Source organism: Artemia sp. Qi Xiang Cuo, chromosome 7, assembly GCF_049724085.1.
Source record: "Artemia sp. Qi Xiang Cuo chromosome 7, ASM4972408v1, whole genome shotgun sequence".
In the NCBI taxonomy this organism is placed as follows: Eukaryota; Metazoa; Arthropoda; class Branchiopoda; order Anostraca; family Artemiidae; genus Artemia; species Artemia sp. Qi Xiang Cuo.
Genome location: NC_142800.1, coordinates 69,749,314 through 69,775,178, shown reverse-complemented (window position 1 = coordinate 69,775,178; position 25,865 = coordinate 69,749,314). Strand labels below are relative to the sequence as shown.

The window sequence follows — 25,865 nt, the reverse complement described above, 5'->3', positions numbered from 1 at the left end:
CCTTTGCTTTTAACATAAATAACAACACTTCTATATACCCTAGTATCTTACATTGATCCTGCCAGTTTTCAGTTTACAATAAAGTAATCAATAAGGTTAGATGTCTTACCATCATGTGAATACCATGTTAACATACAAAATTTCGGAAATTGCAACGTTTTGGAGGCCACTTGCCTGGAACTTCTCCTTCTCATGTGCAGAATTAATGATTAAAGCCATTGTTTCTATTATTCATGAGCCAAGAATAGAAGTAAGCAAGTAACTATTTCCAAAATTCTTCTTTTTGTATATAGTAAAAGCTACTATATGACCAAAGAGTTTATTGTAACGAACAATAAGTAATGAGAGGCTAGGCTCAATAGCAGCCGAAACTCTAAACAAAGGAGTTTTGACCACAATTAATATATCAAAAGAATTAACTTCTTACACTGATTCCAAATGTGTACAATTCATAAAGTGTAATTTTCCTCCCCAAAAGCTACGAGCCTGAGAAAATTTGCATGTTTTTGAAAGGGGTGGGGACACACTCCAAAAGCAAAGCAACCTTAATGGACATGCCACCATTAGATTTAGTATATCAGAGATCCCTCAAGTAGAGGTTTCAAAGCTCCTATCTACAAAAACGTAGAATTTTGTATTTTCGACCAGAAGAAATATCACTAATCCGTGTTTTTTTTTTCTAGGAATGGTCGTATCAAGGCAATGTTCCTTGAAAATGGGGAGATGGCTCGCTGGAAGGGAAATTAAAAATCCCAATGTCCTTTTTAAGCAACAATATGACTAGAAGGCAACTAAACCCCATCCAACACCCCATTTTCCCTAAAATTCATCCCATGGGGAAAGGGCTGTAATTTTGTTATACGACTTTATTTCTGTTTGTCTTAAGTTTTAATATAACTCTTTAGTTGTTTTTTTTGAAAAACTTCTTTCTAGTTTTTTTTTTAATTGATTTCTGTTTGTTTGCATTTGACACAAAACTTCATTATTGATTAAGGTTAGAAACCTTTGTAATTTAATCGGTTCTTCGGCTGCAGAATTAAAACGCTGGATTTAATTTAAACTTTGGGCAAAATTTCAATATCCAAGTTAACTAATATAACTAATAGGATACATGATGGATACATGCCGTCAAGAAGAATACGTACGACCCAGATGTGCCAATGTACTGAGATAACCCCTTATAGTGATGAGACCCAAAACGTCTCTACTGTGCCTTTAAAGGATAATAAAACCCCAATTAAGAGAAAATTAATCTGTTTCATCAGTTGTGAGAGATAGTTTTCGGCAATTGGAAGTTCGCTTCGCTTTATCTTACAATTTATGTGCTTACTGAGCTACTGTCTTACTATTATAATGGTAGAACAAAATAAACCTTTGTTCAACATTAAACAAAATTGATATTTCACAATAAAATTTTTCATTGAAAGCGCTTGTATGCATTCTATGCTTTGTGATCTTACAAATAGTCTATACCTTTGGTAAAAAAAAAAAAATTAAAATCTACCGTTAGATTTAACGAAGGTAAGTGACTGCAGATATGATGTGACCAAGAAACAAGGTCTTCGTTAGCAAGCAGTTGACAATTAGCATAGCACATTTACCCTTCAGTTTCAAGTGATGGACTTCGATTACAAAATCGAAGCTTGTGAATTTCATCATTCTCCTTAACAATTTGGCACCCTTCAGCGTGTCTAAACATTTGATTGCCAAACAATGGCTCATCAGGAACTTCAGACCTACTTTATCATCATGTTACAATTATAATTATATAACACGTACACGTTTATTGTACACGTTTATTGCTGTTGATTGTCAAGTTTTTCTTTGCATTTCTTGGGAGAATGATAAGCTTTCAGCAGCTTTTTGGTGATCCTTTTGGTGGAAGTTATCTACTTTGTGACAACTGAAAATTAGATACTCATATTATCTTTGTGTAGAAATTGTAAATTTGCAAAATCTCCAGTACATGCCACGTTACAATAGTAATATAATTCAAGAAATTATAGTAGCCTTAAGATTTGAGCAGAAATTTAAAAACTATAACCATGTTTTTATCCTCCAGTACCTAGTGCTTTACTTATTTTTAAGCCATTGAAAAAAAAAGCTAAAAAAGGACCATTTGACAGCACAAGGCTTTGAAAAAACGGAACATAGCTGAATATGGGTATGGTGGATGGATAATGACATTATTCTAGTTGACTGCGATCTTCCGGATTAATTCCTAATAGCTACCCTTATTATAAAGCTTTAGTTATTAGATTGCCATGTGGGCAGAGATAAATTTTATGTAAAAGTTTGAAATTTCCCCAAAAACTGAAGTCTTTCGTCATTATTAGCCGTGAGGTTTAAAATATAAATTAAAGATTATTTCAATTTTAATGATAGACAGGGCATCTAAATAAATCCATGAGCAGTGCTGATATCACCATGGGTCAAATCATCAATCTCCTAGAACCAACCAACAGCTCTCCCCTAAAGAAAATTTAGCAAAAAATATACATACAATAATTTGGATAAGCAGCCACAAAAAGACAGATTATTCTCAGGACAATCGAAGGCCACCCATGACGAAGAGGTCGATATCCCTGCATAAAACAATGAGAAACACATTTATAAATGTTCAGAAGGAGTAATACCCCCTTTCTGGCAGACTCTTTTCTAAACGTTCAACCCATCTCCTCGGAGAAAGCCCCTCCCCCCACCACCATAGATAAATGTTAACGGAGAGTTTTGATTATTCGTATCTCCGAAAGAATTATTTACCGTTTAACCAAACTGAAATTGTAAGGCAGCGTACGGCATGTTCGAAAAGACTTGTTTACTATGAGGTAGGAGCGTACCTTCAGACGCAACTAGAGGAGGGGGAGAGCAACCGACCGTCAAAGTTCGCCTTGATGAAAGCCAAAGAAAACCTAAAATCGGAAGGAAACTAAGTCAATATAATTACTGCATTTTTAATGCCTTCAAAGTCACAGAAATTACAAAAGATCATAGAACAGAAATCACAGGAAAAAGGTACTTTTTTTAAGCATAGAGCATATCATAGTGGCCAGGACGGTATAAAAGATGTATCTTCGGTTGACTACCTTCAGGTATATTGTGAACAGTTAGTTCATCAGCAGGGCCAGTTCGGTCCATGTATACTATCGCTATTGGAGTTTCAAGAGCCGAAGTAAGTCCCATTGCATGAATATGATCACTTTCCCGATACATCACTTCGACTTCCTAAAAGATATTAGACCATGCAATAAAGCTCATTAATAATTACGGAAGCAAAAAGCAAAAATAATAATAAGACAAAGCAAAAGAAAAATTGATTCAGTATTCTCAGTAACTTAAATTCCTTAAAATTACGCACATCTCAGATAAAACGAATGTTAATTAAAAAGAAAACAAAAAGAACAGATATTCTGGTACTACCAACAACCCATCAAACAGTTCCTGGTAAGGAACTATAAGTACGGAGCGACTCGGGCCAATAGTAACGGAAACTCTGAAAAGATGAATTTTAATAACAATTAAATAAAAAAAAACAAGTTTTTTAAACTGAAAGTAAGGAGCGACATTAAAACTTAAAACGAACAGAAATTATTCCGTATATGAAAGGGGCTGTGCCCTCCTCAACGCCTCGCTCTTCACGCTAAAGTTTGACTTTCTCACAACTCTTTTTTTAAACAATAAAAACTTTAGCGTAAAGAGCGAGGCGTTGAGGAGGGCACAGCCCCTTTCATATACGGAATAATTTCTGTTCGTTTTAAGTTTTAATGTCGCTCCTTACTTTCAGTTTAAAAAACTAGTTTTTTTTATTTAATTTCTGATCGTTTTTTAGTTAATGCAGCTTTTATTTTGGCTCGCCGGCATTGAATAAGTAAACATAATTTGCATAAAAAATTTACTTTTCTTTTGCTAAATGGCTGTCTCTAAATTTGGTTCTGACGTAATTTAAAAATTAACTTACGTAACGAACTTCTATATTCGTATATTTTTCTTCTGGCAAAAAATACACAGTTGCAGATTTTTGCAGACATGAGCTTGAAACCTATGTTATAGGGTTTTCTGATGCGCTGAATCTGACGGTGTGATTTTCATTAAAAATTTTTCACTTTTAAGGGATGTTTCCCCCTCTTTAAAAAATCAGGTAAATTTTCTGAGGCTCGTAGCCTTTGATGAGTAATACTAAACTTAATAAAATTCATATATTTAGAGTCAGCATTATAAGCCTATTCGTTTGATACATTTATTGACATCAAAGTTTCGTTTTTAAAAGTTTCGATTACTATTGAGCCGTATCGCTTGTTTTTTTCATTGTTTTTTTTTAATACGTATATGTTATTACGTATATGATGGGGTTCTCCCCTTAGTCAATACCACGCTCTTTACTTTAAAAGTTAAAACAAAATTTAATTCACAAACCCCTGAATCACAAAGGCCGTTTAATTAGAATAGATAGCTCTTTTGAAAGCACTTAAAAAAAACTGTAGCGTAAAGAGCGAGGTATTGACTTGGGGGAGAACCCTCATATACGTAATAATTTATGTTCATTTTAAGTTCTAATGTTGCTTCTTACTTTCAGTTGAAAAAACTGGTTTTTTTTTATTTAATTTCTGATCGTGTTTTAAATAATTCTTGGAAATCTGGCGTCCCCTTCATAGAAATGTCCCTTGCCCCAAAGAAACATCCTCCACGGAAAGATTCTCCCGAGTAACACCCTCCTCCAGCCCCCCCCCCCACCAGAAAAAAAATATTACTGAAAATGTCTGTATACTTCCCAAAAAACAAAACAAAATGTAAGCAAAGGGCAAACTTCAAAAATTGCAGCCCATCCCCTGGGAACGGTGGGGGATTAAGTCATTGTAAAAGACATATTTATTAGATTTTCGACTATGCTGAACAAAATGGCTATCTCAAAATTTTAATTGGGCGACTTTGAAAAAAATATTAGCGTAGGAGGGGGCCTAGATACCCTCCATTTTTTTTTGTCACCTAAAAAGGGCACTTGAACTTTTACTTTTCAGTTCAATGAGCCCTTTCGCATTATTCTAGGACTTTTAGGTCGTTACAATCACCCCTGGGGAAAAAAAACAACAAATAAACACGCATCCGTAATCTCTCTTCTGGCAAAAAATGCAAAATTCCACATTTTTGTAGATAGGATTCTCTGATACGCTGAATATGATGGTGTGAATTTCATTAAGGTTCTATAACTTTTAGGGGGTCTTTCCCCCTTTTTTCGAAAATCAGCCAAATTTTTTCAGGCGCGTAACTTTTGATAGGTAATATTAAACTTGATGAAGCTTATATATTTGAAATCAAAATTAAAATCTGATTCTTTTGATGTATCTATTGGTATCAAAATTCCGTGTTTTAGAGTTTCAGTTACTATTGAGCCGAGTCGCTCCGTACTTACAGTTCGTTACCACGAACTGTTTGATATTATTACATCAGAAGCATTGGGTTTTTATGCTGATTCCTAATACATAAAATTCATCAAGGTTAAGGTTATCCATCAAAAGCGACAAGCCTCAAAAAAGTTGCCTGCGTTTCGAAAAAGAAGTCAAACAACCCCAAGATAGTCTATTTTTTGACAGGGGTGATCATATCGAACCGATGGTCCAAAAAGGTCAGGAGAAGGATCATTCCAACAGAAATAAAAAATTCTAGTCCCCTTTTTGAATTACCAAAAAGATTAGGCAACGGGAAAAGGGACGTTTTCTGCCATTTTTTGGGAACAAACTACGATTTTGCCCCAGAGTGGACCGATTTCCAATCGATTAAAAATTCTGAGATATCCATTCGATTTAAAAGAATAAAAAAAACTGTATATTAAGCTGTCCCGTTGCAGAGGAAGTAATGCCAAATGGTGGCACATTCCTTCTCGAAAAGTCACGTAGTTCATAAAAGATGAATGATAAAATCCTTATAAAGATTTATATATTAAATTCTTGATTTAACTAAGTTTATTCACTGGATTTTTCTGGAAACTTCGTTCAGTGATGTATAAAGGCTTATCAGCTACTGCGAAGGAGGGGTGGTGGGTCGCTGTCTAGGCGGAGGGCTGGCAGATGTCTAAAAGAATTCATTTCAATCCCCAAATTCTCTAACTCTTTATGAGTCTTCAGATAAATATAAAAAGGCGCATGGGGATAGGGGAATAGGAATTGATCTCTCATCTCCCTTCATTGAGACTAATCCTGAATAAGGATACTGTGCATTGATATCATCCCCTTCTTTTCGCAGATTTTTATAAAACAATAAAACAACGTTTCGTCTTCCTAGGCTTTACCCTATGGTTGACCTATATGCAGATAGAGACCTATTATCTCTCAAGCACAAAATTCCAAAACAAAATCTAAATTTAGCTTATTCAGTATACCAGGAGTAAATATATTCTAAAGCTTCTTTTAACGAAGTTGAATTACTTGAGGTTTGAAAAAATTATGCATAGCTACACATGAGCTATGACGAAGGAGCTCTGGTAGAACTTTATGTAGGTTGGGGGGGGGGGGGCCTGAGGCTACGAAAAGCAAGTTTTTATACTCAAAAATTTAAGCTCCTCGTAAGCCTTTTGACAAATATAGAAGAAGTTAGATTGGGATTAGAGGCAAAAGAGGGGGGGGGGGGGGTAATCTCTATTCTTCCTTCATTTCCGGGAATACTTTTGGACTAAGCCCGTAATATTGCTGAAGCGGGTTGATAGGTCCCCTTTTATTGCTAAAAGATGTATTTCTTGGACATAAGAGATCATATTCTTATGCTTATCGTAACAAAAGCTGAAGAGGGAAAGAGGCATAGCGAACTTTACGAGGGAATTTCCCGAGGATGAGGGGCAAGTGCTACAAAGAGCTTTCTTCTACCTAGATTTAAATGAGAATATGTTTCATTTTCACATTTATCTACGTTATTGAATATCTATTACTCCTTTGGGAAACACTCCTCCCTGAACTCCCTATCTGCATCCATTGGGGATATCCCTCCTTACAAAAAAAAATGTTCATTAAATTTGTGTCGAATAAAGGGAAGAGATGTGGGGGTCAAATTATAAGTGCCTTCAATCCTTCTAAATGATCCGGATTAATAGAGAAAAGCATAGAGAAACATTTTTGTCTCCCTTTTCACCCGAAGAAAGACCCGATTTTTTCTTAATTATTTTATAACTTATATCCGGAAGCTGCTGAAGCAAGGGGACTCTTATGCACAGAGAAAGAAATTTGGAAAAAGATAATTTATTTAAACAAACGAACTGTTACAACAAAATACAAACAAAAATATTATTTTAATTACGTTAAAGGAAAGAAATGAAAACAAAATATATTTAAAATTTTACAGTTTTCTAACCACTAAAGAATAAAATACTTCCTGAAACTTCTAAAGCTAACAATCATTTACTAAAACGTTACTCAACTTTTATTAGTTGTTTCTGCTAATCTTGGTTATTAGGGTAATTTTTTTCTATCGTTGTTTTGACAAGTAAGAGAACACTGTTAAAAACACACATCGTTTTCAATGAAACGCAAATCTGAAAACCTCTTCCTTGATAATTTATTTATTACGGGTTTCCTCCCCGTAGTAGCATAACATTAGTAGGCATGAGCGTTTAATGAGTCGGAGGTGATAGACTTGAGATTTCTGTGCAAGATTTCAACTCTTGCTTATAGAAGAGCATCGCCAGGTGTAGTAAAGCATGCTGTGACCAAGATGGGCCCAGGATTGCATAAAGCCTCCATTCAACTGGAGGTCAAAGGGAATTTTTTCTTTCCGATTCTAAGCCGGCTTAAACGCTTTGTATTGATTTGAGAAGATTTGTTTGTCCCCGCCCTGCACCGGTTCTGCAGTGATTTAAAGAATATTAAAATTGCAACTTGGAATGTTACAACGTGAAAAAACAACCATTGTATCGATATTTTGATTGACAAATTCAGACGCTACGAACGCTGGAATTATTAGGAGTTCGAAAAACCCATATCTCAGGGAGAGAAAAAATGAAATTAGATGAATAGAATTTACTTACAGTCTAAGAAAAGGATTTATCCCTATTGAGCTGTTATTTGTACGTCATTGAAAAGCAGTGTTGTCTTCAAAAATACCAAAGTCAGTCAAACGAGTACCTAATACTATTCTCAGACAGTTCCTAGGGAATACATCTTCCTTAACCTTTCTAAGCACCCACGTTTTACAGCCATACTGGACTACTGTCATTATATTGACTAGTACCCTAAAATCAGCTTTTAAGCTATCTTCCCATTTTCCCCAACTCTTCTCAACTGTAAAAAAAAAGAAAGAAAAAAAAAACACACAAAAAAAACACCATTTATATTGGCTATTCTTGATTAAACTTTCATTCTACAGAAAAAAAACTGAACATTCATTTTAAAAGCTCTAAGAGGAAGCTTACAGCACAAATTGCTTCATACATCCTTGTTTTTTTTTTATTTTTTATATTATTTTTCACTGATTTGTTTGTATAAAAATTTGGCGGCAGCAGATGCGTCAGTATCCCTTTGTATATTACCACTAGATTGTATTAACTTTTGAACGGTCTTGCATTGACTCCTAGCATCCTAATCTTAAAATATAAAAGCTATTTTCCTATTTTTCCCAACCCTTCTCAACTGCAAAAAAAAAAACACCATTTACCTTGGCTATTCAACATTTTTACTGTATTCCCCCTTCCTTACTATTAATGCTATTGGGGGAAGTGAGGCTATCCACTCGGTAGATTTCTTCTCTGTCCTCATTTATTCATTAATTAAGCATCACGGTCTTCTTGACATCAATTTTAAAACTTATTCTCGTACCCTAATCTCTCAAAACCAACAAAAATTCATTCATTTAAGAACACTTTTAACTAACACACTCAAATCTTCTGCGCAATCTAAGTCTATGACAGCTTTACTTTACTGCAATATGTCTTGTTCCCCTGTATTCTTTGCTCAGCTTCTTATGACAAGGTGACTCATTACAAGTTGTGACTTATGATAAAGTCACAAGAAAAATTTCAAAACACCCAAATAGTGTTATTCAAGTAGTATAATAGAGGTTAATTCTTATAGAAAGGTATCTCATTGTACACTCAAAATTTGCGTAAAATTTTAATTGTAATCTAATAACTTACATCTTAAACATAAAAATAATAAATAATTATAAACATTTCAACGTTTAACGTGCAAAAAAGCATGCCAATTTAAAATAAACAGAAATCAGAGATAAGGCAGTAGCGTTGCCTTAGTATTCGTTTATTTAAATAGCTATCGTTAAGTCTGAGAATAAAGTGGGCAAGTTTAAGAACTCAAGGGCACTTTAGTAGTTGCTATAACGGGGTCCCAATATTATATTAGCAGTTCTGTGAGCATCTTCTATTACAACTACTGAAGTGCTTAAAGTATCAAACAGCGTATCCCAAGCCTGGAAAAAGTAGGAGGATTGGTCTGTGGAGCAGCAACCCACACGCGGGACTTTAAGGGTACCTTAAAGGAAAACAAATCGCAACTGAAACACACAAAAAACAGTCCATCCCTGAAATCACCTGAAAACCTCTATTAGCCGACGTTATATCGGCTAAAACCCTCTGGTATGTTCGCTAACTTGGAAGGTATTGATATGGGTCTCAGCTGGTCACGGACTGGAAATTCTTGATGTTGTGTAAGTCACGGACAAACGCAGCTTTCCATACCCCCTTATGTCCGCTTTTGAAGCAATACAAAACTATTTTTAAATTCTTTTTTAGAATACTTGTAACATTACAAATTCAAGCCGGGGTATGATTAGCCTCCCCCCTCACAAGTTGCTAAAAGAAGCACCTGTTCATTAAATATACCTGTTTGCAGAAATCCTGAATGGTTCTTTCTCCTTCAATAAAGGCTCCATAGAAATCAGCATTTTTCTGCAATGCAAGTGAAGTTAACAAGCGAAGGTAGAAAACATAGTATTCAGCCGTTGCACCATCGTTCAAAGCACTTGACAAATCTTCAGCATTTATCCCTTTCTCAACTGAATCAATTAGATTCATAACCTGTAAAATAAATGAGCCTTTCAGAGGCCAATTTGATAAGGTCCTTTTTTACATTTTTGGATATTTTAGTGCTTAAATTTCTAATTTCAACTGACCCTAATCTTTATACAGTCAATAAGATACCCCCCCCCACCCTCCCAAAGAAAAATAAAAATACTGAAAAAAGACATTAATCTTTTACCACAAAAGATCAATTTATTTCATGAAAAGCCAAATAATTCAGTTTGCCCTACTCCAACAAATTTAAAACTCCTAAAAATTATGGACATTTTCCCCACTAACTAATCGGAATAGCTTCCCGGAATTGTGATAACCTTTTTCTTTCAGCTGAGTCATATAGATGTAACTAAAAACTGCTCAAAACTTAACTTCTTTCAAAGGAGAGGAAGGGATCACCTCTTTTTTTTATTCAAAGGTGACCCCCACCCCCGGGGACTAAGAAATTCAAAACCTCTTCTTTATACCATTTAACACAAGCTTAGCTTAAATAAAAGAGCGTGAGATTGAACTTGTCAAATTATTTATTGTGATTAAATTGCAATTAAACAAATGTAGATGGTTTTAAATTAGATTTTGCAACCTTCGCCCATTTACATCTCAAAACATTAAACAATTTACTAATCTGTCACATGTCAATTCTAGTCCTGCTATCTTTGTATTTCCCCTTATCTTGTATTTCAATTTAGCAGAATATACGTTGAGACAAAAAAATCCCATTAGTTATTGTGTTCTTACCCTTGTTTTTTTCCCACTTGATTTTCTAAGAAAAGTAGAAAAATAGACAAGTAAAATGAAAGTATAGCCCCTGACCATTTACTGGTATACAAAACGGATCTCATGCATGTTTTAAAGGTTTATTTCAAAATTATTCCAATAACGTATTTATAACTACGTTTGGTGACCGTATTTCAAACCGTAAGCTGTACGAAAAACGTAGTTTTTTGGGCTATAATAAAAGAAAGGTTGGGACGGCTAGGACACGTTTTTCAGATGACAGATCCCAAAGATCTTCGTTTTCGACTATCCACCTAGGGCCAAACGATAAGCAAATCGTGAAGGTCAATTAAACGGCTCTTGTGTTTCAGAAGTCAGTCTTAAAAAATGGGGACAAAGTGTAAAACTTCAGCGTAAAGAACGAGGTATTGAGAAGAAAGCAGCCCCCTCACATAAAGAATAATTTATGTTCGTTTAAAGTTTTAATGTTGGTCCTTACTTTTAGTTGAAAAAAACTTGTTTTTTTTTGTATTTTATTTCTGATCGTTTTTCAATTAATTCCGGAAAATCCACCTCCCCGTCCATGGAAATCCCCCCCAGTGGAGTCTCCCCTCCATGGAAAGCTCCCCCAGTGTCAGATCACTCCCTAGAAAATTCCAGCAAGGCAATTCCATACTTGCTGAAAATTCATCCTGGAAAATTTCCTTGAACCATTCCGCCTGGAACATTCTCCTCGGCCTAATTTCCTTTAAAAAAAAAAATTGTTTTCTATTTAATTTCAAATCGTTTTTCAAATTATGCCAGAAATCTCCACTCTCCGGAGAATATTTCTCCGGGAGGTCCCCCCTCCAATAGAAAGTTTCACCAATGGAAAAATGTCACCGCGGAAAGTTTTCCCATGGAGAAATTCTGCCGCGGAAAATTCTCCCATGGAGAAATTCCGCCACAGAAAATTCTCTCCCATAGAAAAGTTCACCACGCAATTCCAGCCGTGCTGAAAAATTCCGTTCAAAACATATCTACATGTAAAATTGATTCACCAAAGAAAAAGAAAGACAAATACAAAGAATTTCCCATAGGAAATCTAACAAATTTCTTCCGTGTATAATTTTCCCTGGAATATTTACCCCAGACACTTCTCCCTGTGGAAAATCGCCCTCCCAAAAATGTATGAATACATCCCAATAACAAAAACTAAGTATAAGCAATGGGCAAATTTCATAGGTTACAGCCCTTACCCCAGAGGCTATGGGGGTCATGTCATCCCAAGAAGCATAGTTGTTGGACCTTTCAACTATACTGAACAAAATGGCCATCTAAAAATTTCGATCAGATGACTTTGAAGGAAAAGGGGGCATGGGAAGGCGGCTAGTTGCCTTCCAATATTTTGGTCACTTAAAAAGGACACTAAAACTTTTTATTCCAGTTCGAATCAGCGAATCTTCTAGGATCGTTGGTTCGATAATATCACCCTTGAATCTGATGGTCTGATTTTCATTAAGATAAATTGGCTTTTATATCGTGTTTCCTCCCTTTTTCGAAAATCTTGGAAATTTTCTCAGGCTCGTAACTTTTGGTTGGTAACATTAAACTTAACGATTTGCATGTATTTGTAATCAGGTTAAAAATACTATTCTTTTGATGAATCTACCTTTATCAAAATTCTGTTTTTAGAGTTTCAGTTACTATTGTGCCAAGTCACTCCTTACTTACAATTCGTTTCGTCGAAGTATTTCATAAGCATTTTCGAGGCTATATTTGCAATTATTTGCAATTTTAGGCAGAAGGAAATCACAAATAATTAATAGTCTTTAATTACAATTGAGTTCTAGAACACATCCCAAGAAAAATATTCGAATATTTTTGAAAGCTAACCAAAACCCATCTTTTCTTTTTTTGCGCTTTAATTTAGAAAAGTAGCATTAACTAGCTCTGAAAAGCCCTCAAATCCAGCTGTAATCTTAAGATAAGATTAAAATGATTGATAACCAGGTAAAATACCACACATTAGAGGGGAAAAGCTGCCCCTCTAAGTCCTAAGAAGCGGATTGCATATAATTTAGCCTATACATAGAACGATATACTAATAAAAAGTGGAGTGGATTCTCTGTATAGGTCAACATTAGTGTCTCGCATGTTTTTCATAGCTCTGTATTTTATATAAGACGAATTATATCCTATGCGCTATCGGCTACCTTCTAATTTATGCCAATTATGCTTACTTTAATTTTAATACGCTTGTTAATCCCAAAACAAATTATTCATTTAGCTATTACCAAACGAAGAGATTTCCAAAGTACTGTGTTAGAATTATTTATTCTTTTTAGTCTTGTGCCTTTTTTTCCACAAAGAAATTTTCTATTCGTCGGTGGATATACAAAATTCTGCAGTTTCAAAATTGTAGCCTGAAATACAAGGTTAGGCAGGACTCCCACGGCATAATTAAAGTTAATAGAAATTTCCATGAAGTTTCATACTATAAAGTTTATACGGCTCACACAAGAATTTTACCTTTTTTACTAACAGGAATTTTTGGAAGTAAATAACTTGAATTGACCAGACATGAAGCAGAGATAACCATCTTCCTAAGCATTTTTTTTTTCTTTTAATAATTCAGCCTTCATGAAAAGTTTTTTTTAGCCTATTACATTACATATATATGGATTATTCCAGATTAGAGAAATCTGTTTCAAGACCATCATGTATAAGTTTCTAATAGTCCATTTGAAATTTCCCAGATATCTTCTGCTATTGGCTAAACTTTGGTGACATTCTTAAAAAAGTTAAATAAAGTTAAAACTTTTTTCGACTGTAATAAAGTCAGCAAAGTCAATTGAGGAAAATGGTTTAGTAAGTTGGTGGACAGCTTTATGAACTTTATTGATGCCGTGGAAGGCGTCCATTAGGTTTTGTAGTTTACTCACCGTATCATAAAAGTCACTTATTGTAAGTTGAGGATATCCTCGATCCAGCAGCTCCTTTCTACCGTTTACTACCTCCTCTCTGAACCTAAAATGAGAATGTCATCCTCATTTATTTCAACGGAACGTTTATTTCAACGAGCCACATTTAAAAAAATTCTAATGTTTTGTCAATGGCATATAGAATTAGATTCAATTATGCGTCAGCTTATACAGCGTTAGTTCAGCTGTGCACCTTCTATGGGACAGTTTATGGTACAATTTTTGCCCGAGCCAAACCATAATAATACCTCTTGATAAAACAAGAACAAAATAGGAGACATCACTGTTTCTAAAATTGATCGAAATAATAGTAAACTTTTCTGAACCAGCTCCAACTGTCGATTATTCCAGAATCGACGTTTTTTTCAAATCGCGGTTTTAAATTTCCGTTTATTATGGTCTAGAGTTCGTTCTGTACAAGGTTGAGGCGGATGCCGCAACCATGAAAGCAACAAAATCTATCAATAACATGTGCTTTGTCTTGATCCTAACGTAACACTTGTGCTATAGAAGCGAAAATTAAAATAACGAGGAGTTGGTTTCAAAAGTACATATCAGCACTAATTTGTTCCCAAGTACTTTGTACTAACACTGTTTTTGTATCTTTCTTTGTCTTTGTGTTCATCAGAGCCTACATATCGCAAGACTCTTGTTCCAAGCTTCCCTTTTTTCTAACAATAAAAAAAAAATGTGCCTTAAATCTTCGTTCTGACTGGCCAGTCATGGAATTTGCGCTTGGAAGCTGAACAAAGTAAATCCAACAAATTACGAACAAAACACACTATAGCCACGATTACCGTGAGTGGAATTAACTTCACCCATACGCATGACTACAACGGTACCCTGGCTTTAGGCCACTGACCCCATGTCATGAGGTTAGCTTGTCAAGTCGCATGGGAGGTACAAAAAAACTCAAATTATTATGAACAAGATTTCATAAAGATATGCCATTTAAATCTATACTTATAAATATTGAGTATAATCCGATATAAAAGAAGTCCTCAACACAAGTTAAAGAGAAAAAAAAAGTATAACTTTATGTATTTTGAACAGTTTGGTTTAATTTTTCAAAACATCAACAAACCTAAAAAATAAATCACTATAATAATCAAGATGACTGGGAAAAAACTAATAAAAATAATTGAATGTTTAGCACATAATGACATTAATTCCTGGAAATTCCAACAATTCATGATTTTAGCTAACAGCAATTTTTTTATTTTTAATTTACAATTATAGAGAAATGTTTAAAATATGTATTGTTATCAGTAAAGCGCAATTGGCACAACAGAGTTTCGAATGTTTACGGTTGGGGGTGGGGTAGTAGCTACACTACTGCTTGTAATAATTTCTGTTCGTTTTTACTCATTTGAGGATTTATTTATTCATCAAGTTGAGGAAATTAGGTCTTTGAGGATGACAAAAACTCCCACACCCCTCAGGGCAAGGGTTGTATGTTATGCTTATAAGGTTTTATAGAAACCGTTGTCGTAGAAATTTCAAAAAGGGCTCATTCCATTGGAAATTGAAAGAGCTAGTGCCCTTTTTAACAGTAGAAAGTTATTGAAGGGCAACTGATCCCCCTTTCACGCCCACCATTTCCCCACACGCATCCAATCAAAATTTTGAGATAGCAATTTTGTTCAACGTAGTTGACAGTTACGGAAACTAGGTCTTTGAGGATGACAACTCCCCCCCCCCCACAGCCGTCAGGGCAAGAGTTATAAGTTATGCTCTGGGGGCGTATAAAGTTATTACAGAAAGCGTTGTCACAGAAACTTCAAAAAGGGCTCGTTCGATTGGAAATTAAAAGGGCTAGTGCCCTTTTTAACATTCGAAAGTGATTAGAGGGCAACTAACCCTCCTCTGACGCCCACCATTACCCTGAACACATCCAATCAAAATTTTGAGATAGCAATTTTGTTCAACGTAGTTGAAAGTTACGGAAACTAGGTCTTTGAGGATGACACTCCCCCCCCCCCACAGCCGTCAGGGCAAGGGTTATAAGTTGTGCTCTGGGGGCGTATAAAGTTATTACAGAAAGTGTTGTCACAGAAACTTCAAAAAGGGCTCGTTCGATTGGAAATTAAAAGGGCTAGTGCCCTTTTTAACATTCGAAAGTGATTAGAGGGCAACTAACCCTCCTCTGACGCCCACCATTACCCTGAACACATCCAATCAAAATTTGAGATAGCCATTTTGTTCAACGTAGTTGATAGGTCCTGAAATTATGTCTTTGGTTATGACGCCCCCCCCCCCGCCCCAAGGGCAAAGGTTGTAAGTTATGCCCTGGGGGCATATAAGGTTTTTTATAGAAAGTGCTGCCGTAGAAACTTCAAAAAGGGTTCATTCAATTGGAATTTGAGAGGGCTACTACCCTTATTAATAGTCAAAAGCATTCAGAGGGCGAATGCCCCCCAACGCTGATTCGATTGGAAATTGGAAGAGCTTATGCCCTTTTTAATAGTCGAAAGTGATTGGAGGGCAACTAGCCGCCCTCTCACGCCCACCATTTCTCCAAACACATCCAATCAAAATTTTGAGATAGCCATTTTGTTCAACGTAGTTTAAAAGTCCGGAATTTATGTCTTTGAGGATGACAAACCCACCACAACCCCCAGGCAAAGGTTGTAAGGTATGCCCTGGGGGCATATAAGGTTTTTATAGGAAGTTTTGCCGTAGAAATTTCAAAAAGCGCTCATTTAATTGGGAATTGAGAGGGCTACTGCCCTTATTAATAGTCAAAAGTCATCGGAGGGCAAATGCTCCCCCTCCCATCCAAAGCCCATCATTTCGCCAAACACTTCCGATCAACATTTTGATATAGCCATTTTGTTGAATGTAGTTGAAGGGTCAGAAAATTATGTCTTTTAGTATATACCCCCCCCCCCCACAGTCCTCATGGCTAAGATTGTAAGTTATGCCCTGGGGGCATGTAAGGTTTTTACAGAAAGAGTTGTCATAAAATCTTTAAAAAGAGCTCATTCAATAGGAAATTGAGAGGGTCATTGCCCTTTTTAATGGTCAGAAGTAATTGGAGGGAGAATCACCCTTTCACGCCTATCATTTCCCCAAACATTTCCGATCAACATTTTGATATAGTCATTTTGTTCAGCGTAGTTGAAAGGTCTGGAAATTATGTCTTTGAGGATAACAAATCACGGAAGGGGTGCTTTTCTCAGAGTTTTTCAAACGAGCAGAAATTAATATGAGTAGGGTTCAATACCCCTATGCTTTCTAAGAGCCAGAATATCATTTGTACTTTACTGAAAAAAATTCTTTTAAATGTGTTCACTTTTATAACTTTAAGAAATCAAAAATTATTAAGATTTTAAGAAATAAATATCAGCATATGTATATTAAACTGACAATACCCATTCATTTGAATTTTATTCAGTAAAGTCCAAATTATATTATGGCTTTTAGAAAGCATAGGGGTTTTGAACCCTAATCATATTAATTTCTGCTCGCTTTGAGTTTGACTCTTATTTATTTTAATTTTCATTCGGTTTGGGTTGCATTTACCTATTGATACTGATTTGTGGTAGTTGTATGCTTGGTAGATTATTTGACTCTATTTTTGGTTTAATGGAGTTCTTTACTTTTTTTGAAAAACTTATTTTGTGGAAAGAGTTTTTTAATTAATGTATAAAAAGAGCTAAAGCGAAAGAGAATCTTCTACTGCAAGCAACAATACCTTATGAACCATGCAAAATAATTTTCTACTGTTTAAATGGTGATACTGAAGGAATAGAAGTCCCTGATGTGAACCGTGGTCATACAGACAGACAAAGGGTATTAGTAAATATGGTTGAAATACAAAATACAAAACTACATCTTCTGGCATATAAAAATGATGCCCTCAAGCAGCTTAACACACGTAATCAGCTAGTAATTTATAAAAAAGGAGTTACTATCCACATATGAGGTCCCCTTTAAAGAAATGTTACTGAGAGAAGCAGCTGCAGCTAATTCAAGAACTGCGGGCTAGGACATACGCGCTGCAATTTCAAATGGAAGTAACAACTAACCACCGCTGTAAAAGCAACAGATTTTGTGCAAATCTAAGTGCCATAATAGCTTAAGTCGATGCAATAAATAAGATACAAATCACACAGTAAAGCAGCAATTTTCCATCAACTTTACCAACCAAGTCCTAATTAGGCAAATGTTAATAGGAATATCAGCAATAATAGGGATAGCAAAACAAAATATCATACTTCTTTTGCTGGTCTTTGTCTTGAAGCATCTCTTCTAGTAGACGAAAACCCACAGCTCTGAAAAAGCAGTTTCCATCAGGGCGTGCACGTCGCAATTTTTTGTATTTCTTCTCAAGCCGTTTGGCTTTTTCCTTGTATTTCTCATCTGCTTTATATTCATCTTCCAATGCATTTAATTCCTCCACTTTACCAATAAGGGGAACCTTTTCAGCAATCTAAAAAAGAAAAACGGGGCTGGCTTTAACTACAAAGTTTTTTCTTTTACAACAGGACAAGAAGTTTGCAACTTGACAGCAAAGTTGTTCTACTGCTTAATTTTTTTTCGAGAAAAAAAAGTAAGATTTGAACCTCCATATTTATAAAACGTTAAAGTATTTTGAAAAGCTTTTCGGAAAAGATTTCGACCAGTTTTGGCCCATGACTGGTAGGTGTATTAAATCCCCACCCCCTCGAGAAAGAACTGTACCGGGTAAAACACAGACAGTAAACCTACCTTAATTTTGATGTCAGTCGACGTCGGATTAATGAAGTTTCTCCACTAATTATGGCTCGAAGAAACCGCCCCAGCGGAGTGGATGGCACGCTGGACTTGCATTCCTACTGTTCTTTGGGACGGAGATCAGAGTCGTGGTGCAACCAGTCCTTTGGATTGGGGTCGGAGTTAGTGGTGTGACTCTGCGAGCTCAGCCATTACGAGTCTGGGGACCTTACGGTTAAACAAATTCCTAGGTAAGATCTGAACTTCAGATAACCTGTGAGGCAGAAAAATACCTGGTTCTGCTGGTAGAACCTGCTGGTGAGAAAATGCTGGTAGAACCTGCTGGTAGGATAGGCTACTCTCTTTTAATTTTGCTGAAACTGCGTTTTTTTTTTTTTTTTTTTTTTTTTTTTTAAAAAGAAAATGCTTACCTCTTTGCTAATCTCACTTTCTTGTTTCATAATTAGCTCATCTTGATTTGCTGCAGCCATTTTTTGGGTCTGTCAGATCTGATTCACTTCAAGTTGGCAGTTTACCTTCAAAAAGCGAATATCCAGATAAATAATACAAGAAAAAACAAATAAAATAGTATTATTATCTCTATACACACAAATACAATGGAACTAGTTAACAAAAAAGCCAGCTAAGCTGTTGCTTCTCTCTACTTGATCAGGGTTTTGGCTCTTTTGATAGAAAACCCTAATTCAAATTTAATTAAACTTTTCATAGGGCAACAAAAACTGATACGTTTTTATACCTTTCCTGACAAAAATGAGATGAATTTGTACTGTTTATACAAGGAGATATCAATAACAACTTTATTTAAAACTAGGAGGCTTTACGTGAAAGACTACATAGAATGTGTGATAAAAAAACATGTTTTCTAAAATTAAATATTAAAAAACAGACCTATACATGGTGTCCATTCACTTGGCAGCTATAATCATGAAAGACAAATAGACAATCAATGCAAAGTAAATCTTATCTCAGCTGAAAGCTTAACTCCCAGTATAGTTCAAAGATATTTAAATATTCTTGCTACTAAAAAAACACAACAAATAAGCTAGTCGCCCCCCTAAAATGCATGGCTTCATGCCTGTTCAGACGAACTTATGCTGAAGTTGCATCAACATCTCTTAAAAAATCTTTATTAGACCCAACAATTGTTTCTTGAAAATGTTAATAAGGGCCATACTCATCTTCTTCAGCAGTGTTCCTGGATTAAAATTGCTGCATGAATTTACCAAGTTTGAATATTTTTGCATTAAAGATCTATGTGAATAAAACATGCAAAAGTAGAAGTTTAAAAATCAGGAGCATTGAATAATTAGCAAACCTCAATTAAAATTTACTCAAAGTAATGAGTTGTTAATTTAAAGTTTTTACCTGCTTTTGACAAATTTTAAATAAACCTTGAAAATTGTGTGCCCAAATAGATATATTTTTACCAATGCTTAATGAAGCCCTTTGAGAATGGAAAAGATAAAAGCTGCAGAAAAATTAGAAGGCCTAAGCAGATTAAGAGAGGCTTCAATCTTAAGAGAGTGTTTGTGACACTTTGGCTGTAAAAGAAGATTAATTTTGTGAGGAAGAATTAGTGACAGTACTAAAAAGTTCAAAAATAATTAGGCCTCAGGTGCTGATAGCATGGTAAATGATTTTTTTTTAGATATGGTGATCATGGAATAAGGGATTAATTACTGAAAATTATGAATATGATTTTTTTAAAAGGGAAGTACCTAGTGATTTTAGGAAAATTCTAATTAAACCCCTATAAGAAAGATGACAAGAGTGTGGCAATTACAATAGTTATTAATTTAGTTTCTGGAAGAAACCAATTTGTTAGTATGATCATACCTTTTAGGCTTAAAAATGCTGTAGATAAAGCTCTAATAGGCGAACAGTATAGTTTTAGGAAAGGTAGAGGATGTACTGACCAAATTTTCACTCTTAGATTAACAATTGAAAAGTGTCGAGTCACGAAACACCTTTAGTCCTCAGTTTTATAGATTACGAGCAAGCGTTTGATATGAGCAAGCTTTATAAAAGGTTTTATCCTTGTATGATGTATGAGAACAACATTGCTGTAGTTAAGGTACGAAATGAGGTTAGTAGCTGGTTTTGTATTAAATCAGGAATTTAGCAGGATTGCATCCTATCCTCTTAATATGAATCATTTTCATGGACCTTGTTTTAAGGAGCACAGCAAGGGCAATGGGAAAAGACAGAACCAAGTGGAGAAGTAAGAACTATCCTTGACTTAGATTATGCTGATGATAATAATGCATTCTAGATGAAAATGTTAGCAAAACAAATGAATTATCACAAGTTTTAAGGGTTCAGGGGTGCATGAATAGGTCTAAAAATTAATGGTAAGAACACTAAATCGCTAAAACTAGGAATAAGTGAAGGCAAAAAGGTGATGTTGTCCTCAGCCAACCGTCTAGGGCCAAAAGAAAATCAGGTCATTCTAAAACGGGGTAGGAGGATGTCATAAGGAAAGATTTAAGGGAAATGTGAACTTCTTTGGAGGGTGCAGAGAGGGAGGATTTAAATAAATTGGGATGGAGGAGTAGCGTGCATAGCTGAGTTGGCCTCAGGCGGCTCGATGCTGCAGTGAGTTGATTAGTATTAGTAGTGGTAGCATCATGCAAGTACAAATTCATATACAGGTAAATTGAAAGAACACGTGACTAAAGCAACAAAGGGCAGGTATTTTTTTTCAGACATACTCAAAGGCAGTGACTCAATTGGGGGGGGGGGGGTGCCCCCTAGATGTTGTAAAATGACATGTTATTTCTATTTAGTACCTAAGTCACATTTTAGCTTTGTGCTATATTCAGTCAGCAAAATTGGCTAACAAGACAACTGATAACTAACAGGTATTTTGCTTAGTGTTTTCTGCATTTTTTCTATCCCCACAAGAACTAAAAAAAATTCTTGCCCCACCTCCTCCCCCTAAATTTTTTTGAATTGATGTCATTGCTCAATGCAAAGCTTAACATAATTTCATATCTCAACACTTCAACAATACTTTCCAATATTCAACACTTTTCATATCTCAGAACTAAACTTGGGATCCTTATATTTATGCTGGTAAAAAATCACTACTGGATATTTAGCTCTTAAATTACCTGCAACTTTCAGGGCATACACCATCCTCTGAAAGATTGTTCCAGTGGTTACAAACTAAAGATACAAAGGGTGTTGCCCACTAGATCAAATCTGCCCATATTCATCAAACTCCACAAGACTGTGAACTTGGACGATTTAAACTAGACATATGCCAACTGTAAGGTATATGCTTCTGATGCAGAACTAACCTACACAGAATGAAATACACATTGGTCATATTTTGTAGGCAGCACAATAGCCCTGCCTAAGTAAAGAGTGAAGTGAGCACAATGTATTTCTTTTTTTTTACCAAGGCACTTCGTATAGAAGGAGTCGTGATGGAAACTCCGAAAGGAGCTCATTTGATTGGAAATTGAAATTTCTAGTGCCCTTTTTGAGAGCCAAAAGTAATTGGAAGGCAAACAACCCCCTCTGCCTATCATTTCCCCAATCATACCTAATCAAAATTATGAGATAGCTATTTTAATCAACATACTTGAAAAGTCCAATAGCTATGTCTTTGGGGATGTCAACCCCCTACAGCCATCAGGGCAAGGACTGTAAACTATGGAATTTGTCTGTTGTTTACATACAGTATATGTTACTGAGACAAGTGATCATGTTTGACCTTTCCTTTCTAAAAAGACAAACGGAATTCAGGTGAGCCTTTCAGAGAATGTCGAGGGGAGTGTTGAACCAAAGCAAAACACGTCATGTGCATAGAGGTTGTCAAAATGGTGTAACTAATGAATGATTGAGTTTTTATTTGAATTAACATTCATTTTTTTCCCTTCCAGTAAAGCGCAAATGACATTAGCACTATAACTGGGATATAAGGGGGACCACTTCCCAGTTTCTATATCTTCTTCTTCTTCTTTTTCAGAAAAATGGCATTTGGAGTCTAAAAACAGTCTCCTTTTGGCTTTGTAAAAAAAAAAAATTGTGGGTTTACTTGCTTCAAATATTTATATTCCTCATTCCAATTAACCCGACTAAAGAAGATTTCAGGGTCAGGTCAACCATGCTAAACTATATCATTCCACCTTAAAAAAACGAATAATCCCCAAGAATAATATTCTTTCTCTAATTTCCTGGCAGCTTGGTGTTAAGTAGTTCACTTGTGTCAGGCTTTATTTTTAGCCTAGGAAAAGTATTTCTTCTTTTATTTGCTGACTTAGCAATACTATTGCAGCTAAAGATGAAGTGTTGTGAAGTCTCAGGGACCAAAGAACAAAATCTACAATTTGGGTTCCCTCTTTTTTCCCAGTTGTATTCTTCTTTCCTCAGGGCCAATGTATCACTTCAAATTCGTAAGTATAAGGCATTTTCTTCACATGATGGAAAATTAGTACCAGCTATGGTAGATTCTTCTTGGGAATTCTTCATTGAATTGTGTCATGTACAGTTTTTGATTTTAATATTGGGTCTGTGTTGATGTCATCTGTTTTGTTTGCAAGTAAATTGGCTATCTCGTTGTGTTTAATACCTTGGTGACTTGGTTTGTGATGGAAATAAATATTGATGTTTCTTTCTTGAAAACTCCTTATTAATGTCTTGCAAATTTCTATATCAGAGTCTGTGACTGACCTACAGACCTGGCTGATGAGCTGTAAGGCAGACTTAGAGTCTGAGAGCAATAGCCTTTAGCTCAGCTGTAAGGATGGATGTGTCATTTGGAAGCCTAGTGGATATGTTTAAGCAATATTCAGGAACACCAAAGCTGTTACTGCCCTGCTTCCTTTCAGTGACCCACCTGTAAATATTTGTAAGAAATTCCTGAAGCAGGTTGTCATTTTCTGCTTGAAAATACCTGGAACTGGACTAGGCAGATAGCTTGACTCTTTGTCTGGTATAAGTTCCAAGCAAGTTTCACTGATTCAAACTTCCATTTGGGGGGCTCTTGAAAATGGTGAAATTGGATGACTTCATTTTCCCGTTTCAAAACTAGATCTTTCAAGAGCACCCAAGAACTAATTTGACCATCTACTTTTTCCAAGGGACAAGGGGCAAAAGTTATTTCAGGAACTGGATGATTATAGCTAATTGCTTGGATCTTTGTGAAATTTTTAACAATTATTATATTTCTCCTGTCTTGTGTTGAAGGCATTCCAGAGAGCACTCTAAGTTTACAAGTTGGCATATGATTTTGGAGACCCAACACCAACTTTATTGCCATGTTTAGCTTTGCAAGACTTATCTTGCAACAGCCTTCAAACACTTCTAGAGAGTATTCTATTTTGGAACATAAAAACCTCTTGTTGAAGTCCAGCATCACAATTGGAGAGCTGGCCCATTTTGTGTCTGCTAGCCATTTCATGATCAGAAGTCTCTTTACATATCTAATAATTTCTCTTTGTTTTAAGTTTGAGTTGAAGATCAGTTTTATTTTTGGTACATTCTAGGTTCATTATTGGTTCCATTTTTATTAAATCTAATATCTATTTTTTTTTTTTTTTAACTTTAACATTTGTTGTTGTTTTTTACTATAAATGGGGTACAGGAAGGCCGACTTCTCAGTTCATACATCTAGTAATTTCTGTTCGTTTTGAGTTTGGGTTGAATATAAGTTCTATTTTTGGTACATTATATGTTCATTAATGGTTTAATTTTTTATTAAGTCTAATATATGTTTCTTTTAACTTTTAGTTTATTTTTCATACAACTTCTGTTAGCTTTTTTGCCCTGCTTAAGACATAGCTTTAGAACTAGAACTTTACATAGCCATATATAGAACTAGAACAGATACAGCTTTAGCATAGCTTAGAACTTTATCAGAATCCTCTCCTGAGGTATAATGTTAGTTCTGATTTCATTCCTGAAATTTTCATTCTCCCAACTCAACTACTATCCAAGATAAAAGAAAAAATTTTATACAGTAGAATGAAGCAAAAGCCTAACATAAAATTAATTTTGTGAAGTGCAAACTTGTCAAGAATCTAGCAAATTCACATTAAGACCTAAGACTATATTGTGATTAGATTTCCTAGTAAAAGTCTAAATTCCTGAATCTCATTCCTAAATTATTAAAACAAAATAATAATCCACCACTGCATCTAGACTGAATCACATTTTTGGTAACATGAGATAGATGGCTCTTTTGAGAGAAACAAAATAGTAATAAAAAATAGTACCAATTGGTTTGTCTAAAATAATATTCACTACAGTAGAGTTCTAGTCAAAGGGCTACTAGCTATCTTGAAAAGTAGTTGAGTTAGGTGAATAAAACCTTTGGGAATGATTTCAGGACCAAAAATTTAGCCTGGCAACGCATCATCATCAAGCTATCATCTCTTCCCTTGCCTTCTTTCTTGGGCTTTGAATATTGTACAGATGACTTATATCTATCTAGATTTTGACATAAAGTATTTTATCTTGATTTTCAGTTTTCAATTTTTTTTCATTGGCTCTAGTTTTAAAAATACAATTCTCATTATTTCAAAAGAATTCTGAGCCATAATAAGGTGTTTTTCCTAAATCATAGGCAGCGCGCTAGCACTGCCTAAGTAAAGAACGATGTGGGTACAATGTGTTGTTTTTTTTTCTCCGCACCCAGGCACTTTGTATCAAAGAAGTTATCGTAGAAACTTCGAAAAGGGCTGATTTGATTGGAAATTGGAGTGGCTGGTGACCTTTTCAGTATTCAAACGAGATAGAGGGACAACTAGCCTCCCCCACGCATCTTGGTCTCCCCAAACAAATCCACTAACAATAGTTTGGTATCTATCTTGTTCAGCATTGTTGATTTCCAGATAGAAAATATGTTTTTGAGGAGGACACTCCCCCACAACCCTCTGGGCAAGGGTTTTAAGTTATGACCTGGGGGCATATAAGGTTTTTATAGAAGGCGTTGTCATAGAAACTTCAAAAAAGGCTCATTTGATTGGAAATTCAAAGGGCTAGTGCCCTTTTTAACAGCCAAAAGTGATTGGAGAGCAACTAGCCCCCCCCCATGCCCATCATTCCCCCAAACACATCCAATCAAAATTTTGAGATAGCCATTTTGTTCAGCATAGTTGATTTCCAGATAGAAAATATCTTTTTGAGGAGGACACTCCCCCACAACCCTCGGGGCAAGGGTTTTAAGTTATGCCCTGGGGGCATATAAGGTTTTTATAGAAGGCGTTGAAACTTCAAAAAAGACTCATTTGATTGGAAATTCAAAGGCCTATTGCCCTTTTTAATAGTCAAAAGTGATTGGAGGGCAACTAGCCCCCCATGCCCATCATTCCCCCAAACACATCCAATCAAAATTTTGAAATAGCCATTTTTTTCAGCCTAGTTGATTTCCAGATAGAAAATATCTTTTTGAGGAGGGCCCTCCCCCACAATCCTTGGGGCAAGGGTTTTAAGTTATGCCCTGGGGGCAT

At 35.5% G+C, this 25,865-nt stretch overlaps 1 protein-coding gene across 3 annotated transcripts in view; it reads right to left on the bottom strand.

The window, feature by feature from the left end:
* Positions 1-2,940: 2,940 nt before the first annotated feature.
* The window catches only part of LOC148950642 (ubiquitin thioesterase OTUB1), a 28,576-nt gene continuing 5,651 nt past the window's right edge, over positions 2,941-25,865 (bottom strand). For all 3 annotated transcript variants that reach the window (XM_089092535.1, XM_089092534.1, XM_089092536.1), the window contains exons 2-6: positions 18,816-18,920; positions 17,907-18,121; positions 13,648-13,732; positions 9,815-10,009; positions 2,941-3,225 (exon numbers count right to left, since the gene is read on the bottom strand). In XM_089092535.1, coding sequence (XP_088948661.1) covers positions 3,025-3,225; positions 9,815-10,009; positions 13,648-13,732; positions 17,907-18,121; positions 18,816-18,875 — 756 coding nt within the window. In that variant the 5' untranslated portion in view covers positions 18,876-18,920 and the 3' untranslated portion in view covers positions 2,941-3,024. The remainder of the gene's footprint in view (positions 3,226-9,814; positions 10,010-13,647; positions 13,733-17,906; positions 18,122-18,815; positions 18,921-25,865) is intronic.